The sequence below is a fragment of the Molossus molossus genome, unplaced genomic scaffold, assembly GCF_014108415.1.
Source record: "Molossus molossus isolate mMolMol1 unplaced genomic scaffold, mMolMol1.p scaffold_m16_p_10, whole genome shotgun sequence".
NCBI classification, from domain to species: domain Eukaryota; kingdom Metazoa; phylum Chordata; class Mammalia; order Chiroptera; family Molossidae; genus Molossus; species Molossus molossus.
In genome coordinates this window covers 37,749,731-37,774,490 of record NW_023425345.1, presented here as the reverse complement: position 1 = coordinate 37,774,490, position 24,760 = coordinate 37,749,731, and the positions used below count along the sequence as shown (strand labels likewise).

The 24,760-nt window shown below is 34.0% G+C and overlaps 1 protein-coding gene across 8 annotated transcripts in view; it reads right to left on the bottom strand.

The window, feature by feature from the left end:
* Positions 1 to 24,760, bottom strand: part of CCDC91 (coiled-coil domain containing 91) — a 273,314-nt gene that overhangs the window by 89,324 nt on the left and 159,230 nt on the right. For 7 of the 8 annotated variants that reach the window (XM_036251940.1, XM_036251939.1, XM_036251941.1 and 4 more), the window contains one exon: positions 19,487 to 19,594. The exons of the other annotated variant lie outside the window; for it this stretch is intronic. In XM_036251940.1, coding sequence (XP_036107833.1) covers positions 19,487 to 19,594 — 108 coding nt within the window. The remainder of the gene's footprint in view (positions 1 to 19,486; positions 19,595 to 24,760) is intronic. 8 annotated transcript variants of the gene reach the window in all.

Here is a 24,760-nt window from a genome sequence, read left to right as displayed (position 1 = left end):
ATATTACAGTGAAGTAGCAGAACTCAAAGCCAAATGAGATTATGTATCATCGATCATAGAGAAATGACTGATTACTTACAAAAATGGTAATTAGTACTAACCCAGAATTATATATGTAGTAAAACTACTTTATAAGAATGAGGAAGAAATAAATTTATTATAATAAAAACAAAACTCAAGAGTTTACCTACAATATACCTTCACTAAAAAACTATTCAGTGCCATCCAATAGCACTTTCTTTCTTTTCTTTTTCTTTTTCTTTTTCTTTTGGTACATGCCCGTAGCAGGAACCGAACCCGGGATTCTCTGGTCCACAGGCCAATGCTCCAACTGCTCAGCCAAACCGACCAGGGCAGCACTTTCAATTTTACCTCAATAGATACAGAAAAAGCATTGACAAAATTCAACACACTTTCATGATAAAAACTCAACAACTTGGCTATAAAAGGAACATACCTCAACATAACAATGGCCATATATGACAGGCCAATTGCTAACATCATATCCATTGGTGAAATGTTGAAAGCTTTTCCTCTAAGATCAGGAACAAGACAAAGGTGCCCACTCTCACCCCTTCTACTTAACATAGCACTAGAAGATCTAGCCAGAGCCATTAGGCAAGAAAAATAAATAAAAGTCATTCAAATTGGAAATGAAGAATAAAAATTATTACTGTTTGCAGATATTATGAACTTAAATATAGAAAATTCTAAAGACTCCATCCAAAAACTCTTAAAACTAATAAATGAATCCAATAAAGTTTCAGAATATAAAGCAAACATACAAAATCAGTTGAGCTTCTATACACTAACTAGGAACTAACTAAAAGAGAAATAAATAATCACAATTACAACAGCATCAAAAACATAAAATATTTAGGAATACATTTAAACAAGAGGATGAAAGATCTATATACTGAAAACTGTAAGGCATTGATGAAAGAAATTAAAGAGAAAAATAAAGGGAAAGATATCCTGTGTTCATGCATTAAGAGAATTAATATTGTTATAATGTTCATACTATCCGAAACCAACAACAGATTTAATGTCATCTCTATCAAAGTTCCTGTAAGATTTTTCATAAAATAGAAAAAGCAACACAAAAATTCGTATGAAACCACAAAAGAACCTGCACAGTCAAAACAACTAAGAAAGAAGAACAAAAGGGGAAGAATCCCAGTTTATGATTTCAACCAGGTTGCAAAGCTATAGTAATCCAAAGAGTATGGTACTGGTATAGAAATAGTACGTGGACCAATGGAAGAGAATTAAGAGCCCACAAATAAACCCACTAATAAGTGGTCAACTAATAAGCATATGTAAAGTTGTTCAACATCAGATGTCATTAGGAAATCATAAATGAAAACAATAAGCCATCAATGCACATCTATTAGAAGGGTAAAAATCCAAAACACTGATACCAAATGCTGGTGAGGGTGGGGAGCAACAAGGTTTCTCATTAATTGATGGTGGAAATACAAACTAGTACAATCACTTTGGAAAAGTTTGGCAATTGTTTTTGTTTTTTTTTCTCAATAAAACTACATATACTCTTACATTTCATCTAGCAAAATAGCTCTTGGTATTTACACAAATAAGTTGAAAACCTATGTCCACATAAAAACTGGCACACAAATATTTATAGCAGCTTTACTCATAATTGCCAAAACCTGGAAACAAACAAGGTGTCTTTCAGTAAGTGAATGTATAAATAAACCGTAGTATATTCAGACAATAGAGTATTTTTCTATGCTAAAAGGAATGCATTATGAAAAGACATGGAGGAAATCTAAATGTATATAGCTAAGTGGAAAAAGTCATTCTGGAAAGGTTACATACTGTATAATTCCAACTGTATGACATTCTGGAACGGGTAAAACTATGGAGATAGTAAAATGATTAGTGTTTGCTAGGGCTAGGGTAGAAGGGGGTATGAATAGGTGGTACACAGAAGAGTTTAAGGGCAGTAAAAATATGACGAATGACACCACAATGGTAGATATACTCATTACACATTTGTCTAAATCCATAGAATGAACAACACAAAGAATAAATCTTAATGTAAATTAAAGACTTTTGATGATAATGATGTAGTTTTTTGTTGTAGGATGTTGACAGTGAGAGAAATCGTGTATGTCTGGGGCAGGGGCTACATGGAAACTGTACTTTAGGCTTAGTTTTACTGTGAATCTAAAGCTGCTCCAAATAATAAAGTGTAAAAAAAACAGACCATCAGGCCAAATTGACATAAAAATCCAGCTACATGATGCTTATAGTAGTTATATGTAAACCCAGAAAGATTGATAATCAATCAATTGTAAATACCTTTAGGCAAATTCTAACCAAGACAAAACTTAAGTCATATTAATATCAACAACAGACTTTAGGCAACAGGCATTCTTAGAATAAAGACATCACAGCAAAATGATACCAGGAGGATAAAACAAATAAATTTGTATGCACATAATAACATAGCCTCATAATATATGAAGCAAAAATTGACAGAACTTCAAAGGAAAACTGACAGTTCAATTATTAGAGTAGGAGATTTGAACACATTTCTCTCAATAATTAGTAGATCAAGCAGTAGAAAATAAGTATAGTAAATTACAATTTTAACATAACTCACAGGTTTGATTAATGGATATATATGTAACACTATACCAATAGTGGAATACACAATGTTTACAAGCATATATGTAGACTAAAAAGGGACTACATACTAAACCTGACAAACTCAAGGGAGGTCTGAATGGTGGCCGTACAAACTCAAAAGACTGAAAGTAATCACATAGGATGGTCTGAACATAAAAATTCCTAACTAAAAGCAGGTCATGGTGAGTAGTCACATCCTCAACCTGCAGCTTCCTTCATAAAGGTCAATCTTTACCTTAAGTGAGCTTGTCTATTGTCTTTTTGCATCTAAGAATATATACCTTTGGAACATCAGAGTAATCTCCTTTCCTAGACCCCTTAGGGCACAACCATCCCACCAGAGCATGAGAACACAGAACCCCTCATTGTTATATTGTTTCCAGCACACCATCTCTATGCGCTGTAAATGTTAACTATTAACTGTCCTGCGCCCACCAATGTAAAAGAAGAATGTGTCTCTCCAAATTACTTTTTATCCAATCCCAGAGATTTCCCTGCTTTGCATTCTCCTGTCCCCTTAAACTATCACCAGTGGATTTCCTGTAACCCTCCTTCAGTCTCCTCCTTTATTCTAATGTATGAAATAAGCTGCAAAATTGCCATTCTCCAGAACATTTTCTCAATCTGCTGAGGTTTTACTTACCAGCAATTTTCATGAGTTTAGCTCAAATAAACTCTTAAGAATTCTCTACAGGTTTGGACATTTCTTTTGTCAACACATGTAACAATAATGAAATTTTGCCAATTAGTGGGTCATTTTTACAATTAAAGATTCAGTATCATTTAAATATTGTTCTCTGACCACAATGTAATTATTAGGAATCAATATTTAAGAGAGAATGAAAAATGTCATAATTAGAATCTTAAAAATTCTAAATATAATTATACACTAAATTAGACACACTTATTTGTCACAGTGAACTGGAGGACTGAGCGACTGCAGGGCATCTCCCTGGCATGAGCAGAGCATCTCTCTCTTCACAGACAAACAAGGGGGGTATAAAATGAGTTTTACTGCAACACATAAGCATGTACTTCGTTACAGAAGAGTTACTATCCCTTAGGTAGTCATCTTGAATGATAGTTCATGTAGAGAAATTCAATTAAATCTATATACAACTTTTTGTTTCTTTACAATATATACATGATTCACCATTGGAATTCAGTGAAATGTCTACCTTTCCTTATTACATAATGTTTTATGTAATAAATATAATGTTAAAAATAAGATTCCTAGTCCTAGCTATGAGTGTCTTTAGGGAAATCAATATACCTGCTTTTACAAAGTATGTAAAAAAAAAAAAGCAGAGAATGACACTGACAACAGAATGTATCCTAGATACTTAGAGTTCTCCTCTCATTAACTGCATTAAGTATATCAGAGCACTCATTTTTACTCTCTCCTCTCCTTTTCTCCTTTTTAAAACCATCAGTTTGTACTTTTGTCGTGCCCTGGCCTTTATAAAAATCACAAAACAAAGCTGTGTATTTAACGTTATATTTTTTAATCACATCATTTCCCCTTATTAATAAAAATAGGTATTGTAATTTAAGATTAAAATAATACATGCCTGTAAATTATTAAACAATTAAATCTGTAACATTCTTTCCTAAATTAACTTACTATGACACCCATTTAAATAATCCAAATTTGGAAAGCTAGAAAAAAAATTCTGGGAAAATATACCATGTAAAATGAAAGTATTCAATAGCAGAAAAGTAAAACAAAAACAAAATTTTCACTTGATGTATCTTAAAAACACATGTATAGATTGACTATAGAAGGGCATGAAGGAATTTTGGGGCATAATGAAATTTTTTAAAAATCTTTATTTAGGTTGTAGATATAAAACTAAATGCCAGAATTTAAAAAAGGGGTACACTTAAAATGGTTGGATTTTACTGTATATGATTTATGCTTCAATAAACATGAAAAAATACACATACAGTATAAGTAAGTTATTTTTGAAATCAGACTATTTCTTTGTACTTACAACACACTTTCTCTTCAAGTTAAAAGCAAATCTCTCAAGGCCCATTAAAATGTTACCTCTTTTGAATTAATTCCTAAAAGCTCAGGAAACATTTCCTGCTCTCTTATCTATAATCCCAGTGTATTCTGTTTCCATCACTAGTGTACTGTTTTTTATACTGTATCATTATTCATTTTACATCTGCATCCCATAATAAGTCTAAGATTTTCTTGAAGGCAGAGAATGTCTTATATAGTTTTTAAAACCTTTCAAGTACAGTGCCTAAATTATTGAAAGCTCTCAATTTAAGTTTATGACATTATAGATACTAATGTTCAAGAGAAGTCCTACCAGTTATTAAAATGACTGCCTAAAGATACCTTTAAAAAAAAAAAGAGTATTGGATTAATATCTGACTGTGATAACAACAAGTAACTGTCTTTCTCTGAACTATGGTGAAAGAAAAAAAAAAAGTAGTGGTCACCTAAAAACTGTACACAAATATTATTGGGAAACTAATTAAATAACTCTCCTAAGTGCAACCTGACCAATGCTTTAACAAGGTTACAGTTTGAACCACACTAATCATCTGGTTTGCAAGATTTCCTGCTGGACATCAACACCAACCACTCGTTAGACCCAAAACCACCTTGGGAAATAGCTGTGGCTAAGATTTACACAGACCAGTAATGGACTAAATTACTGGTTCAGTTGAAAAACAGGTCATAAGCATATATAACATGACAGAAATTGAAAAGTCAATAAAAAGAATTATATATCAGATTCCCAGCCCCACTCCTCAAAATATAGCTGAGAGTTTTAAGACACTGAAGTTGTGGGAAGACTTAAGAGGAGTCTAACATTTTTCTCACACAAATCTTAAGATTATCATGAAATGTAGATTTGGTGAATAACATATTGGAAAAGATTATCACAGTTTTAATATCTTTTAAATAGGAAATAAATTAATTCTATCAAACACCTTTAACATATTTTCTTCAAAGATTATATATTAATCTAGAGAAAAAATTGTAGGGAAAAAAAGCCTTTCTCTTTGCTATGCAAAATTAATATATTTCCTAGATAAGAAGGATAATTTCTTCAAGCAGAACATTTTATTTTCTACAGTCAAATAAAATACATATTTTAAAATATAATACATTCCATTACCCCCCCCCAAATAAAATATATTTCTATGAAGTATATGAGGGTACACAGTAAACAGTATAAATAATGAGTGATCACATTATGTAATTCAAAATATATTAAGTACTAACATCAGTAAAAGACAGGGTGCTTGACAAAAAACAACAGACTATTCATAAGGGTTTAGTCCTTGTCCTGATCAGTTTATAGAAGGGACCAAGAGTTTTCAAATTCTGTTCTGCAGAAAACTAGGCATCCCCATCCCTACTTCAACTAGAGTCACTATGCCTTTATTGGTCTTATTTGGAAGGAAAGTTTTTAATAAATACTTTTAATCTAAGGAAAGTTTTGATGGATACATTTGTAAAGTAGATAATAAAAACCTATAGTCACACTTTTGCTTTCAGCTTTCATATGTAAAGAGCTTGGGATATCACTCCAATTCTTAAAACAAGCAACAAGCTGGACAAACTAAGATCGGTGATATACCTCAGATCCATCAGAGAACTATCACAGGAATAACTGCCACACCAAAATCTATGGAGATAGGAAAATCCAGCGAGACACACCAAGATCCTCTTACCTAGAACAGAAGCTGCTGGAGACATAAACTGGTAGGGACACTTCAATGATAAACTTGAGGGATGGCTGGAGGATGAGTGTGGATAAGTATAAAAGTAATAACTCTTGGGGACTGATGTCATAGGGTCCCGACACTCTTGAGTTTTCCCCCCAGAAATCTTATCAGGATCTCAATATGAAGGGGTACAAAATTTCTCCGCATAGCTTTGGCAAAGGGAGTAGAAAAAGTAACCACTGTGAATCATGCTCCGAGCATTCTCCATAAATAACAGAGGCCTATTCTTTAAGTAAAAAGACTTTTAATAAAATCTTATAAAACCTCCCACCTGGAGGAAAGGCATTACCAAGATTTCAGCCCGCTCTAGCCATCTTGTGTCTTATAAAACAGGAGGGGGAGGAGGAGAACCTAACAAATACTTGTAAAGGACTGAACATATTACAAGACAAAGATTTTATCATAAGATAATAGGATGCTTCCTTTCCCCAGTGCCTTGTGATCAAACCAACAGGGTACCAGCGTAACAGTGGATAACAGCTGTAAAAGCTGTAAGACAGACTCTACCTAAGGAGGAATTCTTAGGGAAGCCAAAGACAACAGGGAAGACAAGAACAAGGACCTTTAGGAATCTGAATCTTCTGGTAAGTTAAACTGAAAACATTAAACACAGGTGCTTAGTTCTGTCAAAGTAACAAAACTTTCCACTAAAAGTCTATTTACCACAATTCCTATTACATGATAAAATATATTTATATTTTTGAGGTATAATTAACATATGACATTACATTAGTTTCAGGTGTACAATGTAATGAATCAATATTTTTATATATTGCAAAATGATCACAATAACCTAGTTAACATCTGTCATCATACATAGTTACAAAATCATCTTTCAACAACAAAAAATTATAAGGCGTGCTGAACAGCTATGAAAGTCTGAAGGAACAAAGAAAGTATAGAGCCCATTTCAGATATGACAAAGATTCTGAAATTATAAGACTGAAAATTTAAAATAAAAATGATTAATATATTGAAGAATCTAATGGAGAAAGAAGATAACATGCAAGAACAGATGAATAGTATACAGGGAGTAACTCTAAGAATCAAAAAGAAATGCTATAAATCAAAACAGAAAGGAAGTATGCCTTTGATGGGTTCATCAGCAGAATCAACCTAAGTAAGGAAAAAAATCATGAGCATGAAAGTAGGCCATTTAAAACTCCCTAGACTGAAGTGCAAAGAGAAAAATACAAAGAAGAAAACAAAACTAAGCCACAGAGGACAACTGTGATATCATTCTAAAAGGCATAACATACGTGTAATATTTGAAGTAACAATAGACATATTCAAATAATAAGAACAAGATATATTTGAAGTAATAATGGCCAAGAATTTTCTAATATTAATAATATCAAACCACAGATCTAGCAAGCATAGAGAAAACCAAGCAAGATAAATACTAAAAAATCTACACCTATGTGTATCGTGCTCAAATAACAGAAAATCAAAGGAAAAGAGGAAATCTGAAAAAAGCCAGAGCTAAAAACAAAAAATAGGCCTGTTTGTCTCAGTAGATAAGTGTTGGCCCGTGTACCAAAGATTCGTGGGATCAATTCTAGTCAAGGGTACATACCTCAGTTGCGATTCGGTCCCCAGCCCTGGACGGGTCATGCAGGAGGCAACCAGTTGATGTGTCTCTCGCATGTTGATGTTTTTCTCTCTCTCTTTGTCCCACTCTATCAAAGATAAATGGGAAAAAAATATCCTTGGGTGAAGATTGAAAAAGCAAAACAAAAACTGTAAATAAATCTTTACTTGTAAGAGGAAATAGATAAAAGATTACAGTAGACTTCTTTTCAGAAACTATGAAACCTAAAAAGTAGAGGGAAATATTTAAAGTATTGAAAGAAAAAAACATTAAGAAGAGCAGAGACCTGTCATACCATATAATAAAATATACCACACAGAAATAAACATAGTGATAAAAATAGTATGGTATTTATATAAGAATAAATATATAAATTAATGCAACAGAATAGATAGCTCAGAGATAGACTCATGTAATAGGGGAACTTAATATAGAATAAAGAGGCACCACAAAACAATGAGTAAAGGTACACTGTTAGTTTAGTGGTTCTGAAACTTTTACACGTATCAGAATCACCTGGAGTACTAAGAGAAATTAATGGGCCCAAGAGCAGAGTTTCTGATTCAGTTAGTCTGGAGTAGGGCTAGAAACTTACATTTCTAACAAGCTCCCCAAGTGATGCTGATTTTGAAGCTTCTGGTCCAAAAATTATACTCTGAAAATATCACCTTAGTGTTGTCAGGAGCTCAGATGAAATGAAGATAGCAAACTCTCAAGTGTGGGAGTTGCTGATTGAGCAATAATTAGAGAAACAGAGAAGCCTTTAGTCACTTACTTATAAGCAAGTGGCTAAAACTTGAGAAGCACTGATTCCATTTTCCCCCATGGAACTGTGCACAGGTGCAGGTCATGTAAGTAGCATAGAAATGGGGCTCATCTGCTGCTGTGGGAGTCCTGAAAATAGTCTCTGGCAGTTTTATGGACCCTAGGGCGGGGGATGGGAAAGGCAATCAGGAGGAGGAGTGGGAAAGTACTGAATCCAGGTCTCTCCTTCCTACTCCCAGTAAGGAGGCCTAAGCAGAAGCACCTCAAGAAGACCTCTGCCCAAGGTCTCAGATAAAGAGAAACATGCAAATGGACACTGGATCTTTATCTAACATTGCATACAAAGTCAAACTCTATAAGGATAAAATACCAAACTGTAAAATATAAAATTATAAAGTTAGTAGGAAAGAAGTATACAGGTAAGCCTTTGGCTATAAGGATAATAAAGGCATTTTTAAAGAAACAGCACAGCCCTGGCTGGTTTGGCTCAGCAGTTAGAGCGTCAGCCTGTGGTCCAGAGAGACCAGGTTCAGTTCCCGCTAAGGGCACGTACCTCAGTTGCAGTTTGTCCCCGGCCCTGGTTGGTCGTGCGGGTGGCAGCCACTCGATGTGTCCCTTTCACGTTGATGTTTCTCTCTCTCTCTCTTCCTTTCTCTCCCTCCCACTCTAAATGGGAAAAGAAAATGTCCTCAGGTGAGGATAAAAAAAAAAAAAAGAAACAGCACAAACCATAAGACAAAAGTTGATGATATATAAAAATCAAAAATTGGATTATATAAAAATTAGGGATTTTGTTTATCAATAGACACTAAGGACAAAGTTAGTACCCCATTTACAGATAACAGAAATTCATTTGCTCTAAAACCCTTTAGGAATTAATATTTAAATTTACAAAGAAAAATATAATCAAGCTCTATTAAAAAAAGACTATTGAGCACACAATTTATTTATCCCCCAAATTAACAAATTTATGATAAGAAATGCAAATTAAGAATGATATATCAATTACTAAAAGAGTAAACAGGAGAAGCTAGATAGTGCCAGATTCGGAGGGGTGCAGGAATCTGTGTATTGCTGGTAGGACTGTAGTCTGTCACCACCATCCTGGAGAACAAGTTGGCAATATTTAAATATATGCACAGCCTACCATACAACATTTACACTCTTGGATGAAGACGATGATCAACAACTGATAGACAAACAGGTGGACACACTTTTCTTTCTTGCCCTGAACTAACTATAAGACACATAAAAGCTACTGGGTTAGTGAAGAGTTAAGAGACAACGTAGAGGTCCATAATGAGAGAGTAGACAGAGAAAATATGTGTGGATTCATTCTACGGAGTCTACAATTTAGAAAAGTGAATTAGATTTACACATAGTAACAAAGATGTCAAAACATAGAAAATCATGTACACACAGCAATAGTTTTGAATGTTAAAAGCATAATTTTTAGTGAATTTTAGTAGCATCGACCTTAGTGGAAAAGAAGTAGGAAGCAGAATAAATTTTATACATAATACCATTTAAAAAAAATAAAAATACATGCTCACAAAATAATAACACATAGATTGCATAATAAAGACACATTTTATTTATTTATTTATTTATTTATTTTTTTTTTTTTATCCTCACCCGAGGACATTTTACCACTTTTTTTGTTCAGGTAGAGTGGGAGGGGGAGAGAGGAACAGAGAGAGAGAGAGAGAAACATCGATGTGAAAGGGACACATCGAGTGGCTGCCACCCGCACAACCAACCAGGGCCGGGGACAAACTGCAACTGAGGTACGTGCCCTTAGCGGAACCGAACCCGGGTCTCTCAGGACCACAGGCCGACACTCTAACCGCTGAGCCAAACCGGCCAGGGCCAATAAAGACACATTTTAAAATGCTTGCCCCAGTGAGAGGGCAGACAGGATGAAAACTGGGAAATAAGGACAAAAACTTCATGTATGTACACACACACTCACACACACACACACACACACACACGAGCTTTGCAAGACCCAATAGAATAAAATGCCATGAACTGATGAACTGAGGAATATGGTTAACTCCCTTCACTTGAGGTTAAACCAGAAGAAGATTGCAATTATCCTGATAAAGTAAAAGACAATATTACTAACAAGTAACCTAAGAGGGAGAACTGTGAGTGGGAACAAAAACCACATTTTGCAAAACACAGTTGAGTCACAAAATAAATTGTGTTGGACTTGCCCATGATGTACATAACAGACTACCTGAGGTCAAATCATTTATCAACACTTCATTCAGACCCATATATTTTAAGATAAGACCACAGAAAAAAAAACTAATCTAATAGTAACTCTAGACAGACTCAAGTGCGCTAAAGTTCACAGATTGTTCCAGTCACTTTTTAAAATAAATTCTTACAGATCTCTGAAAGACCATTCTATGAGTAATTCTAGCTCCCCAAATCCTATAATATTCTTCCCTACTCCTCCTTTTAAAGACATTCATAGTTCCCTTAGTATATATTATGCCTTGTGCAGCAACCTTATAAACCAAACTTTGTTAGACTATAGGTGGGTCCCTGGCAGCCTCTGATTTACGGATGTGAATAGTACAGCACTGTGGGATAAACAGAAGAAGCTGCCCTGGCACAGTTGGAGGCTGCTGCCACTATAAAGCCTTCCATTTACTGCAGGACTTTTTTTTTTTACTCTGAGAAATGACAAGATTTCTATTTTGGGCCCAACTGAAAACTCTTCATATGGCTCTGTTTTAGGTAGTCTAATCTATTTGTTTCATTCCAGTAACATCTAAAGTAAAATATAAATATTAAATGAGTTAATATATGAGTAAAATGTTTAGAGCATACACCCATTCCATAATGTAACTGTAAATGCTTTCTTGGACATGTTATTTATAAATCTGGTAATTTCATAATCTGAACTTTAATCCTCACTTATCTACGTATTTCTTCTTTAACTGCCACTCATATAATCAAGTGCTATATCCTCTATAATAATGGTTAAGTTATGACAGGGATAAATGAAGAACTTGTAAGTATGCATGGAAAACATTTTTGAGATACCTAATGAATCATCATTTCTTGAAACAGACCTTGAAAGTAGTGCAAATGATAATTTATCTTTTTTTCAAATGATAAGAATTTAAATGCAGAATATTTCAGAGCTTGATTTAGATGATTCTTGTGGCCATTGAAAGAATGCTATGTTTTGAGTATACAAGTAATAAAACTAGTATGTTTCATCTAACATCAAATCTCTGATTCATGAGTTTTAATTGTAAGGTAACAAAAATAATAAATAGCTGTCCAATCTAAGTTATTAAATTGCTTATATGATAGAGAATTAAGTATAAAGATCTTTCTCAGGCCTTCTTTTCATCAAAATTGTTACCATTTAAAACAGAACATACGTTATTTTAAAAATCTTGGAGCAAAGAAAATAAATTTAGTGGGTAGATAACTTTTTTACAATGAGCATTTATTTTACTATTATTTCTGCAATCTGCTTTCAATATTTTATCTTCTATAAGTTAGTAAAAAGTATTTCACAAGAAATTATTTTTAGCAAAGGATGAATTTTATCCAGAGTGTGTATTATAAAGAAAATCTTCTTTCTGAAGGAAAATATCCAAGATATTGGTTTATAGAAATCATGTTTTTTTAAAAAAGTTGTCAATATAAAGATAAAAATTGTTTTAAAAAATATTCCCTTTAAATATTGGAATAAACAGCTTAACGCTATAAAAAATATTTCCTTATCATGTCCGTAAGTATAGTAAAAAATATTTGTTATCTAGACAAATGAGGAAATTCTAAGGCAAGAATGACAATGCCAACTATACTCAAGCCCATGTCTATCTGGCTCTCCATTCTGCAAATCTCAGCAAGTGCAAATTAAAATCAATTTCTAGAATCACAAAATCCTGAGGCCAGCATTTAAAGAATACTTGAACTGATTCTTCATCCAATGCTGGAAGCCCCTTCACCAACTATCCATTTAATGACCGTCCGTGTTATGACAAGGTGACTCCAGAGAAATGTAATGTGCTATCCTGAGAAAACACTACCTACTACCTCTTTACAGTAAGTTAAACCATATAAAATAGTTGTTATTTAGGTAAAAATAGTCTAAAATAGCTGACTTCATATCAATGTAATGCAGTTAGGTGAACCCTAATAAAACTTCATATTTTTGTGTTGAGTAAGAAGTTCCTACTATCAATATGCTGATCCTGGTTCTATAATGATCCAAAATAAGCCTAATTTTTTTCCATATAACAAACATCAAAATAGGTAACTTATTTTAAGTAGTGCGCCTTTTTTTAATTCCTCCGCTGAGAATATTTTTCTACTTATTATCAGATAGAGTGGGAGGGAGAAGGAGAGAGAGAGAGACACAGAGAGAAACATCGATCTGCTAGAGCTACACTGACTGGCTGCCTCCCACATAACCCGATCAGGGTCAGGATGAACCGCAACCGAGGTACATGCCTTTAACTGGTATCAAACCCAAAACTCATTGGTCCTTGAGCCAATGCTCTAACTGCTGAGCCAAACCAGCCAGGGCCAAGTAGTGCCTTTAATTGTTCTTCATACTATGTGTTTTTATGTCTCTTCAATCCTATATTTACTGTGCTTTAACTATGTTCCAATTTGAAAATAATATTTTAAAAGTATGACCCAGTACTGCTCTTCCTTTGTTTTCCCTTTTTGAAAGTTGATTTCAATTATATCAAAGTGAAACTACGTAAGTTTTTAAAACCTGTTTTTAAAACTTACTAAATAAAACCCCTAAATCTTAAATACATGAATGTAGTATGGCTGAGTTGGGCTCCTAATCCTTTACTGATGCTTAAGTTTTAAGTATAAAATGCTAATATTTGTTAGTTTTGAATTTCACTTTGGATACAGCTCAACGAATCTAGCCTCCATCAAATATTTTAAATACAACTTCATGTCATGTACAAATGTGAAAAAAAATGCTTTCAATATTTTCATCCAAATCATTAATACATTATTGAGCAGAATAAAGATGAAAATAGTATTCTGTGGTATTTCACTATAGACCATTCCTTTAACTAGATATTCCTCCATATATTTATATGTTTGGTGTAGGCACTTAGACATTTATCTAATGCCTTTATGCTCATATGTTTCATAATTTTGTTCACAATGATCTTGTAGAGACTTAATTTATTAAATTTTACATAATCTTTGCCTGACTAATTAGCCTACCAAATCTGTCCCCCAAAAAGATAAGTTTAGCTGGACAATATTTTCTTAGCAAATCAATCTTGGTTCCAGAAGTTACCATTCTTCTTTAGCAAACCATCTGGAATCATGCCAGGAAACATCATTAAAATCAGCAGTTTGTGAAACATTCTTTTAAAAGTTAAGAGTACTTGTCCATTTTCAGTATAGATTACTTGGCTCATTTTTAAAAAATGCCTCAAAAGATCGCAGGCCATGTTTCCCTGTTTTCATTTGTTAGCTCGCTGCTCACAATTCACCTAGACAGGCAATCCTGTTGGGCAGGGTGGTGCACGGTAGCGATCTTCTCACTACTCTAGGGCTTCTGTTCTCCTTGAACATGTCCTCTCAGAAAGAGTGGTGTTTGTACTGAGGAAGAGTAGTGAAAGGAAAGAGCAAAACAAAGCACAGGAATTCGAGAACATAAAATTACATGGGAATTTAGAAGTTCTCATTTCTTTTTATCATTATGACAAATTTTCCCCCAAGCAATGAGTAGAGCTGTTCTTTCTGTAGCTTTCTTCTTAATGTAAATTACATCACATATATTTTTTTAAATGAGGATAATAATCTGCCTATTCTCTCAGATAATATAATCAAGAGAGATAGCAAGTAACCTCATTATTTCTGTGTAGTGGGTTTCAATATAAAATTTCACTTCTTTATTCACTCTCTTAAATTTACTATATGTGGAGAATAAAGAAAAGTGAAGTATGTGGTAAGAGAGAAAAATAATTTTATGGCTAGCCACAATCTGCCAAAATATCACTATATGCCTTTGGGACAATAATTAGCAGGTAATAAAATATGTTTTTCCTCGCAGATAAATGGTCTCAGGGCACACTTTTCTGCCTATTTTATGAGAATGAGACTCAAGTGAGCCTGATGGAATGTTAAGAATGGATTAGAATAATAACACTACAATTCTTATACAAGTAATAAAATTATTGTTATTGTTTTATAACCATTATATATAAAATGAAGTAAAAAGAAAAGAGCGAGTAATACCTGTCATTTATTCTTGTAAAATTTGGATACCTACCCTTTTACCTACTGCACCTGTGACATACGAAAAGATAATTACCAAAACAATGATTAATTAACATAACTGATAAATTCTGTTTGAATTTATGAGAAAACTAACTTTGACTCTTTGATGTAATTACAAGTGTGCATTTTTGGATATACACAGTAAAGATAGCCAGAATTCCTAAATATCTACATATATAAGTTAATAAATACATCATATGACTTAAAGTAAACATTTGGCATGTCCTAAGCAACAGAAGTGATAAAAGTCACAGATGCAAATATAGCTTTCTGACAATCTCAGTGACTATATAAAAAGCCAATTAAAACTCTCTGTATAAATCACACAGAGTATGCATAAAAAAAGCATAAAAAAGTTCTAAAGTATCCTTAAAAAGTTATTGTAATATTAAAGATTAGCAAGTAAATACAAAGTTACAAATTGCATTAAACAGATTCTTCCACAGAAACAGAACCAATGGGACACATGGAGAGGAAGAGAGAGAAATTGAGATTTATTTATTTGAAGGAATTAGCAAATGTCAGGTATTTTAGAGGCTAGCAAGTAGGAATTCCTCAGGGCAAGCTGGAAACTCACACAGGATTTCTATCTTACAATATTGAGAAAGAAATTCTTCTTTTTCAGGAAACCCTCTTATATTTGCCCTTATGGCCTTTAATTGATTGGATGAGGCCCACTCATCCCAAGTAAAGGGTAATATCCTTTACTTAAAGTCAACTATTATAAATGTTAATAAAAATCTGCAAAATACCTTCACAATAATATTTGAATCAGTGTTTGACCAAACAAACATCAACGCCTCGCAAAGTTGAGACATAAATGAACCATCATATAAACCTAACAGGTTTTACTTATCAAATTACAAGTTTTAAAATTTTCTGGTATAATTTCAGTGAATGAGTATGTTCTTGTATTGTTTATTATCTATAAATTGGTACACACATATATTACATTTTTAAACATATATTACAAAGACTTATATTGTAAATAATAATAACAAAGGTTGTTTCCACATAATTAATTTCACTTCTAGAAATTTTTGCTAAAGAAACAATGATAAACTCATTTTCCCTTGTTTAATGTACTAATGCTTTAGAACTGAAAATCAAGCCTTTTTTGGGGGGTAGGGAGGGAAGTGTGGAAAAGGGAGGTAATACATAAGCTAAATTAGTCATTGCAGCATGGTAGATACCGGACAAAAATTGGGCATAACCTAAGTTTCCTACAATAGAAACCTCAGTACAAAACTACCAGTACAAACCTGTTTGAGAACTAAAAATAAGAGAGAAACACACACACACACAGAGTGAGAGAGAGAGAGAACTAAATTGTTTCCATGGAACCATTCAGCTATCATTTCAAATTTCAAATGACATCTCAAGAAATATGATTTGAAAAAAATGTGTGGGATCACCATTTCTACACTTTATATGATTTTACCTACTGATGAAATCCCCTTTTAAGGTTGTTTTCTTTCAATAGTATTTCATCATACTAAATTGTTTATGATCCTCTAAATGTCCTGTCATAGTTTTGAACGCTCTTCACCAAATATTTCCAGTTGATGGATATGAGATGTTTTTCTATTTATTTAGGTCATGTTTAATTTCTTTCAGCAATGTTTTGTAGTTTTCAGTGTACCATCTTTTACCTCCTTAGTTAAATTTATTTCTAGATATTTTATTCGTTAAGATGCTATCGTAATTTGAATTGGTTTCTTAATTTCCTTTTTGATTGGTTCATTAAAGCAGTGTAATGGAAACATTACTGATTTTTGTATGTTAATCTTTTAACCTACAATTATGCTCAATTCATTTCTTAGCTCTGATGTTGGCTACACTTGACAAGGCATTATAAAAAAAATGACAAATTAACTCTGAATTCACAAGAAAAAAGATAATTTACAAACAATGAACTATAGGCAATAGAAAAAGTTCAGAAAATCAGGGATTTGCAGGGACGACCATATTCTCAACCTTAATATATAAAAGAAACAACTGAGAAGGCCTTTGAGGAACAAAGACAAATTAAATTAAAACAAAGTGTATGTTAGTCATACTCATTGTTAAAGATTCCATCCATTAAGATGTCTCCAAGCAATGACCCAATAAGGCTGTGATTGTACTATTTATACTTTCATTTGGATCAAATGGTTTAGGGAGAAGAGATCATTGGGATTTCTTCAAACCAGGTTTGATAAATAAAGTTATTTTTAATCAGAAAAAGAGAGATTCAGACAAATATGAGGGTAGAAAGCACATAAACTGTGAGTTTGGTTTGCCTTCACTAAGGAAGCTGATTGTAATCACAGATAAGAAACTAAAAGAGCCCAGTGGGTGTATCTCAGTGGACTGAGCAGTGTTCCATGGACTAAAGGTCCCAGTTCAATTCCCAGTCAGGGCACATGCCAGGTTTCAGGCTTGATCCTCAGATCTATGTTTCTATGTTTCTCTCCCCCCCCCCCCCCATTTGCTAAAAAATCAATAAAACATATTTTAAAGAAAGATGCTAAAAGAACCATTACTCTGAACTGTAACTATTTGCTACCTAAAATGACTCAATTTTCTATAGACAGAAAGCAGGCTGAAAAATGGTATAATGTCCAATACTATGTTAGATATAGCCAACAAAGATACTAAAAAATTTAAAACCTACAAGAGCATAAAATAAAATACAATGGACTAGAGACCCTGTCCCTAAACCCTAAAAAAGAAAATCATGGTAAATGAAAGAGCAATCCTAACCAGGCAGAGATTCTTATTTAATTTGTCCACTGAAATTTTAGAATTGCTACATACTAATGATAGCTGTGCATCTCTGATCCTCAATATTTGCTACAGAGAAATTAGAGTAAATACCCTACCTTCATCTCACCACTGACTACCAGATTTGTTGTGGGTAAATAACATACATTTTGGTCTCTAGTTCTTCAAGTACAAAAGAACTACATATCTGGACCAGAAGATATGGAAACTGCAGCATATCACTCCCCACCTGTGACCCAGAAACCCCGGACTTTCGGCGTGAGGCATTAGCTGGATAGAACTTCTAGATTTTTACCCACAGGGACAGGATAATGAAATTTGCGTGTGAGACGGAAACGGGTACATGGTGACCAAAAGAGGAGACTGTGGTATATTGGTTCTGTTTATCATCTATTTCCTGCTCTCTCCCTTCCAGGTTCATGGTAAGCTCTCAACATGGCCCCATTAAGATTGAGGGGAAGAGAGGAAACATTGTGAATGTAAATTGGGAATAAAAGTGTCATTTCCAGTCCAGAATATTGAATTACTGGTATTAAATCTGACTGGGCTTGTTTTCACTCTGCAACAATAACAGGTAACGTATTACGTTGGAAGGACACTATCAGGATATTTCCTAGGGTTAGGACAACATGAGACTAAGCCCCAGATAACCGTCAGTGTATGTGCAGCATGAGTAAGGTATAAATCTTGTGATTTAAAGCCAGAGAGTTTAGGGTATAACCTAACCTGCCCTGGCTAATACATACCTTAGGCTGTTGTCACAGTTTTATGACCTTAATTTTTCTCTGTGATTTTTCTGTTATATTATGAAGTCATATAACTTTGTTCCTGAGACAACCTAGTATTTCGCCACCCAAAAGAGTATAATTGTTAGATAAAATTTATAAAATTCCCTGTGTATTTCCTCTTTCAAGCCATTTATTAAAATGACATTGAAAAATATTTAATAGAACTGACCTCCATCTTAGGGATGAAGGGGTATATTTATAAATCTCCATTCAAATTCTATACCTAATTCTGTTTTCCTAATAATTAGTATATTTTCTTCCCATACAAAATAGGTCCTTTAAATAAAGCTGATTTTTATTTTCCTCTACCAAGTTTTGTTATTCAAAAGTGCTGCTGAGAATTTCTTGCACTGTTATTTATGTTATGACACATTCATAAATGCTCAACTGATTGTTTAATGTAAATCAGCTAATTGTGTCTTTGACACCTTCTAAGACATTGAATCAGAAGAGAAAAAAATTCAAATAGAAACCAATGCCTATATGTAACACAAAGTAACTCAAGCATAAATACTTTTAAAAATGCATTATTTATAAATCTTAAACTAAAAATCATTACACGTGATAACACACTTATAGTCAGCTATTTGTTTCTCTTATTTGATAAATAATATTATAACCCAGAAATTAATGTAAGAATTATCATTAATTTGAGGAAGTCCCACATATTTTTGCCCTTTAGCCCTATTTTTAGTCTATCATAAAATTCCCAAACTTTAACATGGCGTTTACATAAGCATATTTTTTTTTCTCCAAAATACACCATGGAAAGTAAATGGTACGAAACTGAATAAACAGTTATAAAGCTCTCAGGGGAGGAGAGTCAGAAGAAAAGTATAAATATGTAATGGATGTGCAATTTTATTACCTGAGTATTTAACAACTCCTCACACTTGTGTGCTTGTTTCTCAATTGCAGAAATGTACTGTTTTTCAATAGCTTCTACTTGTTGCTGAACTGAAGACTGTAGTAGTGCCTAAAAACAAACAACAGAAAGTCATTTGGATCACAGACAAAACGTGAAGTCTACTATTGGAATGAGAATTTTTTGACGGTTGTACATATCTGAAACATGATCCTCCTCTGCATTAGAAAATACACATTTGTGAATATTGAAGCACATTCATCTATAACACAACTTGAAGCTTTCTGGTTTTAGTTTTCTTATTACCAAGACTACAATTTTTTGGCCAGATGTTCCTTCCACACACCTCTCCTTAGAAAAGGCCAAGTCATAGAAGATGATAAAGAGAGTGAGTAGTTCTGTTAAATATAAATTCAGTTTAGTAAAGACCACACAGGATGAGGAGCGTATGAAAGCTGCTAAAAAAAAAAAAAAAAAAAAAAAAGAAGAAGAAGAAGAAGAAACCCAGACATATTTCACTGGCTGACAAAACTCTACATCCTCTCGGCACACTGTAATATCCCATGGGCCAAGCATGATCTTCAAGACCACAAGTCAAGTAAAAGCAGATGGAAACTCTGAGCAATTTCAAACATAAAAGAATTGCCCCCCAGGAAGTTCACATCCTTAATGTGAAAAGGTATAAGTCAAACTGTGGAAGTTAGTTGGAATCTCAAGGCAGTATTCATAAAAAGTAATACAACTTGGGAGACTGGACAAACTTAAGTGGGTATTGTAAGTGCTGGAACCCCACTCAGTCCGTTAGACACAAAGACGTTAATGCTGCTCTACGGGAAACCAAATCAGCATTTGAAGATGTTCCACTCACTCACTTCCTTATTGGAAATGCTTAAAATATTATCTTTTTTCCTTTCCTTTTTTTAAAGCATTATATGTTATACTTAACATCTTCCCAATATTATCTTACATACTATTTATAAACCCCAAATCATTCTAAAATATGCACTCAACCATATATATATATAAGAATTCTTAAGCAAATATTCTATTTTTGAAGGTCTATCTGGATAATAAACTACTCATAATCAAAATAGTAAGTTGAAACAGACACATGTCTTATAGAAAACAGACGTTTGGCACATTCACCAAAAAAAGAAAAAATAAGCTAAATCTCTTAAATAATCTCTGTTATGAAAATAGATTTACTTGGTTGGAAACAACATGCATTAAGAAGCTACATAAATATGCATGTATTTAAATAACACTAAGATAAAATATTTTTTAAACCTCTGGATAAGCCTCAAATTTTCAGATAATTAACTTTCTCTTGCAAATATTAGACTGTCTGATGATGCTACCACTCCTATAATTCAATATTCATCACTCTGAAGCTACAGAATTAATAGTAAATTTAGTAAAGGAAAATAGGGCTCTGACTGACGTTTAACCAAAATATAAAGAACTGATTTACCCTTTCATTTCAGATTATGTGATCTAAAGATTCCATAATTAATTTATATAAAGCACCAAAATGTAACCTCTTAAACTGTGACTAGATAATGCAAAGCTCTAATTTACCTTTGGCAAAATATAGTGTTTGTTGGATGTCAGAATATTTAAAGAACGGTATAGTTACAGACAATTTCCTTGGGTATATTCACTGTATCTTTTGTAGAGGGAAAAATGCCATTCTTTTTGTGGACTTCGGCTATCACAGTTGTTTTGCTTAATGGTAAGAACTGTTTTCACTTCCCTATTTGCCATGGTTCCAAATAATCCCACAGTTTAAATATCTAATTGTTATTTTTAGTAGATTATATCCTTTGGGGGATAGGTAAATTCATGAAATATTTTCCCACTGTATTTAAGAAACACAATTGAATAGCATATTTTTTCTCTAGTGATTGATTTCTACACCATATATTCGTTTTCTCCAAAACTTAAAAGAGGCAAGTACTATAGGATAACAAGTCAAGTTAGTGCCATAGCTGTAGCTATGGATCATGGAGAAAAGCTATGCACAAGTAACCAGTCTTTCATATAGTTCAAACCCCTTCCCTTTGCCCCATTCAGTCGTTTAAATATGGTTCTTTTCCATCTGACAAATTTCACTCAGCACGATACTCTCAAGCTCCATCCATGTTGTCACAAATGGCAGTATTTCATCTTTTCTTATGGCTGAGGAGTATTCCATTGTATATATGCACCTCATTTTCTTTTATCAAAGGAGACTGGCTGTTTCCATGTCCTGGCTACTATGAGTAATGCTGCAATGAACATAGGGGTACATATATCTTTATGAGTAAATATTTCCAAATGTTTCAGGCAGATATTCAAAAACGTTGGCTTGCTGGGTCATATGGTAGGTCTATTCTTAATTTTTTGAGGCAACTCCATGTTGTTTTCCAAAGTGGCTGTATGAGTTTACATTCCTACCAGCAGTGTGTGAGGGTTCCTTTTTCTCCACAACCTCTCCAACACTTATTTCTTGTCTTATTGATAATAGCCATTCTAACTGGTGCAATGTGGTATCTCACTGGAGTTTGAGTTGCACTTTTTTATAGATAGTATGTCCTCTTGGGAAAAGTGATGAACATTGTTTTATTGAATAGAATTAAGAGTAATGCAATTATCATCTCTGGTAATGAGTTAATTGTAACAAGAAGTAGCTCGCCCTGGCTGGTTGGGCTCAGCAGTTTGTCCCGGCCCTGGTTGGGTCGTGTGGGAGGCAGCCATTTGATGTGTCCCTTTCACGTCAATGTTTCTCTCTCTCTCTTCCTCCCACTCTATTTGAACAAAAAATGGAAAAATGTCCTTGGGTGAGGATAAAAAAAAAAAGAAGTAGGTCAATATTTTTCATGATCTCACAGAAAAGTACCATATACATACTACAAGTACCCTGAACAAGTAATACTTAACTTGAACTTCATTTGGACACTGTCTATCAGCATGTACTTCTACAATATTTACATTCTCCATTTTATTGCAAATGGGCATGCAACAAAGACTATGAAAATGAAGATACAGCATCCAAATGATGGCAGCCGACTAAATTTGGATCTGACTGTTGATCTTGGTTTCCAACTCATCTTACTGTTCAATGACTCTTGGCTAATGAAAGATCTATTTTGCCAATTTTGAGGTCTAACACATCAATCTATAGCTTTGTTGACGTGTAGTTCAGGAAGAGAAACTGATAGTTTGATATTATCATATATCATACAAATATACAAACTGATATATCAGAGAGCTAGTAATCCAACTGAGGTAGAGATATGGTTGTGTTAAGGAGAAGTATTAGACTATCTCTAAAAACATGTTTAGATATTTTAGAAAACTTTGCTGGGATACAAAAATAAATAATATAAGTAAAACCTATCAATGAGAGATGATTTAAAAGTATAGTGTAAAAGTCTTTAATCCATTTTGAGTTTATTCTTGTGTAAGGTGTAAGAAGGTGGTCTAGTGTTTTGTTTGTTTTTTCCCCCACATATCTCATAGAAAATAGACTGACAGATGTCAGAGGGGAAGGGCATTGGGTGTTGCATGAAAAAGGTGAAGGGATTAAGCAAATAAAACAAACAAACATAGACACAGACAATAGAATGGTGGTAACTAAAGGGAAAGGAGGGGATTGGGGGAAGTACAAGAAGGCAAAGGGAGATAAATGGTAATGGAAGGAGACTGGACTTGGGTCGGTAAACACACAATACAATATGCAGATGATGTATTATAGAATCGTACACCTGAAACCAGTATAATTTTATTAACCAATGTCACCTCAATAAATTCCATTAAAAAGATAAAAAATAAATAAATGAAAGTATAGTGCACTCTGGTCTATGTGACTCAGTGGTTAGAGTGTTGGCCTGTGCACCAAAGGGTCTCGGGTTCAATTCCTGGCCAAGGGCACATACCTGGGTTGCATTTTCGATCACCGACCCTGATGAGGGCACGTGCTATAGGCAAGCAATCTATGTGTCTCTCTCACACTGATGTTTCTGTCTCTCTCCTTCTCTTCCTCCCTCCCTCCCACTCTCTGTACAAATAAATCAATGCAAAAATTCTCCTTGGGTGAGAATTAACAAAATATAAAGTATAGTATAAATGGGAGTATAATTCTCTAGGGCAGCGATTTTCAACTGGTGTGCCACAAGAATTGTTAAAACATGTAACACCACATCTCTTTTATCACCCGATCTACTGATGGGCACTTGGGCTGTTTCAGATCTTAGCTATTGTACACAGCGCTGCTATGAACAGAGGGGTACATATATTCTTTCTGATTAGTGTTTCTAGATTCTTAGGATAAATACCCAAAAGTGGAATCACTGGGTCAAAAGGCAGTTCCATTTCTAATTTTTTTGAAGAAACTGTACACTGTTTTCCACACTCCCACCAGCAGTGCACTAAGGTTCTCTTTTCTCCACATTGTCGCCGCACTTGTTTGTTGATTAATTGATGGTAGCCATTCTGGCAGGTGTAAGGTGATACCTCACACAATGGGACACTACGTGGCTATAAAAGAAGGAATTCTTACCTTTGTAACAACATGGTTGTACCTGGGAGATTATTATGCTAAGCAAAATAAGTCAGTCAGAGAAAGACAAATAGCATATGATGTCATTTATATGTGCAATCTAATGAACAAAATAAACCGATGAACAAAATAGGACCAGAGGCATGGATACATGAAACAAAGACACAGTTGTCAGAGGGGAGGGAATGGAGGGGGACTGGAGGAGACTAACCAAGAACATATATGTATAGGCCATGGACACAGACAACAATGTGGTGAAGGTGTGTGGGAGAAGGCTAGGTGGAGAGGGGTAAAGGGAGGAAATGGGGGCTATCTGTAATTGTGTCAACAATAAAAATAAAAATAAAAATAAAAACAACTATGAGATACCTGAGTACTTAGTCAGGGGCACTGACCCCTTTTCCCTTAGATTGGCAAATAAAAAAAATGACAGTCAATACAACAATAGCGCTCCAGTGTAAATAAATCAAAATTACACCTCCTTTTTTTTTTCAGATCAGCAAACAATATGACATATATTTTGGTGTGCCACAGAATTTTAGTAATTAGTTTATGTGTGCCATAACAAAGGCTGAAAATCCTTGCTCTAGGGGAAAGACCTCAATCTGGACTTAAGGCTTTCATTTACTTAAAATTGTTTCCCAAGTCAAGTTCAGGTTCCTGGTCTCCTGCTACCCGGGCTGGCAGAGTTAAGCAACATTCAGACCCTGTAAATTCAACCTTTGGGGAGAATGAAG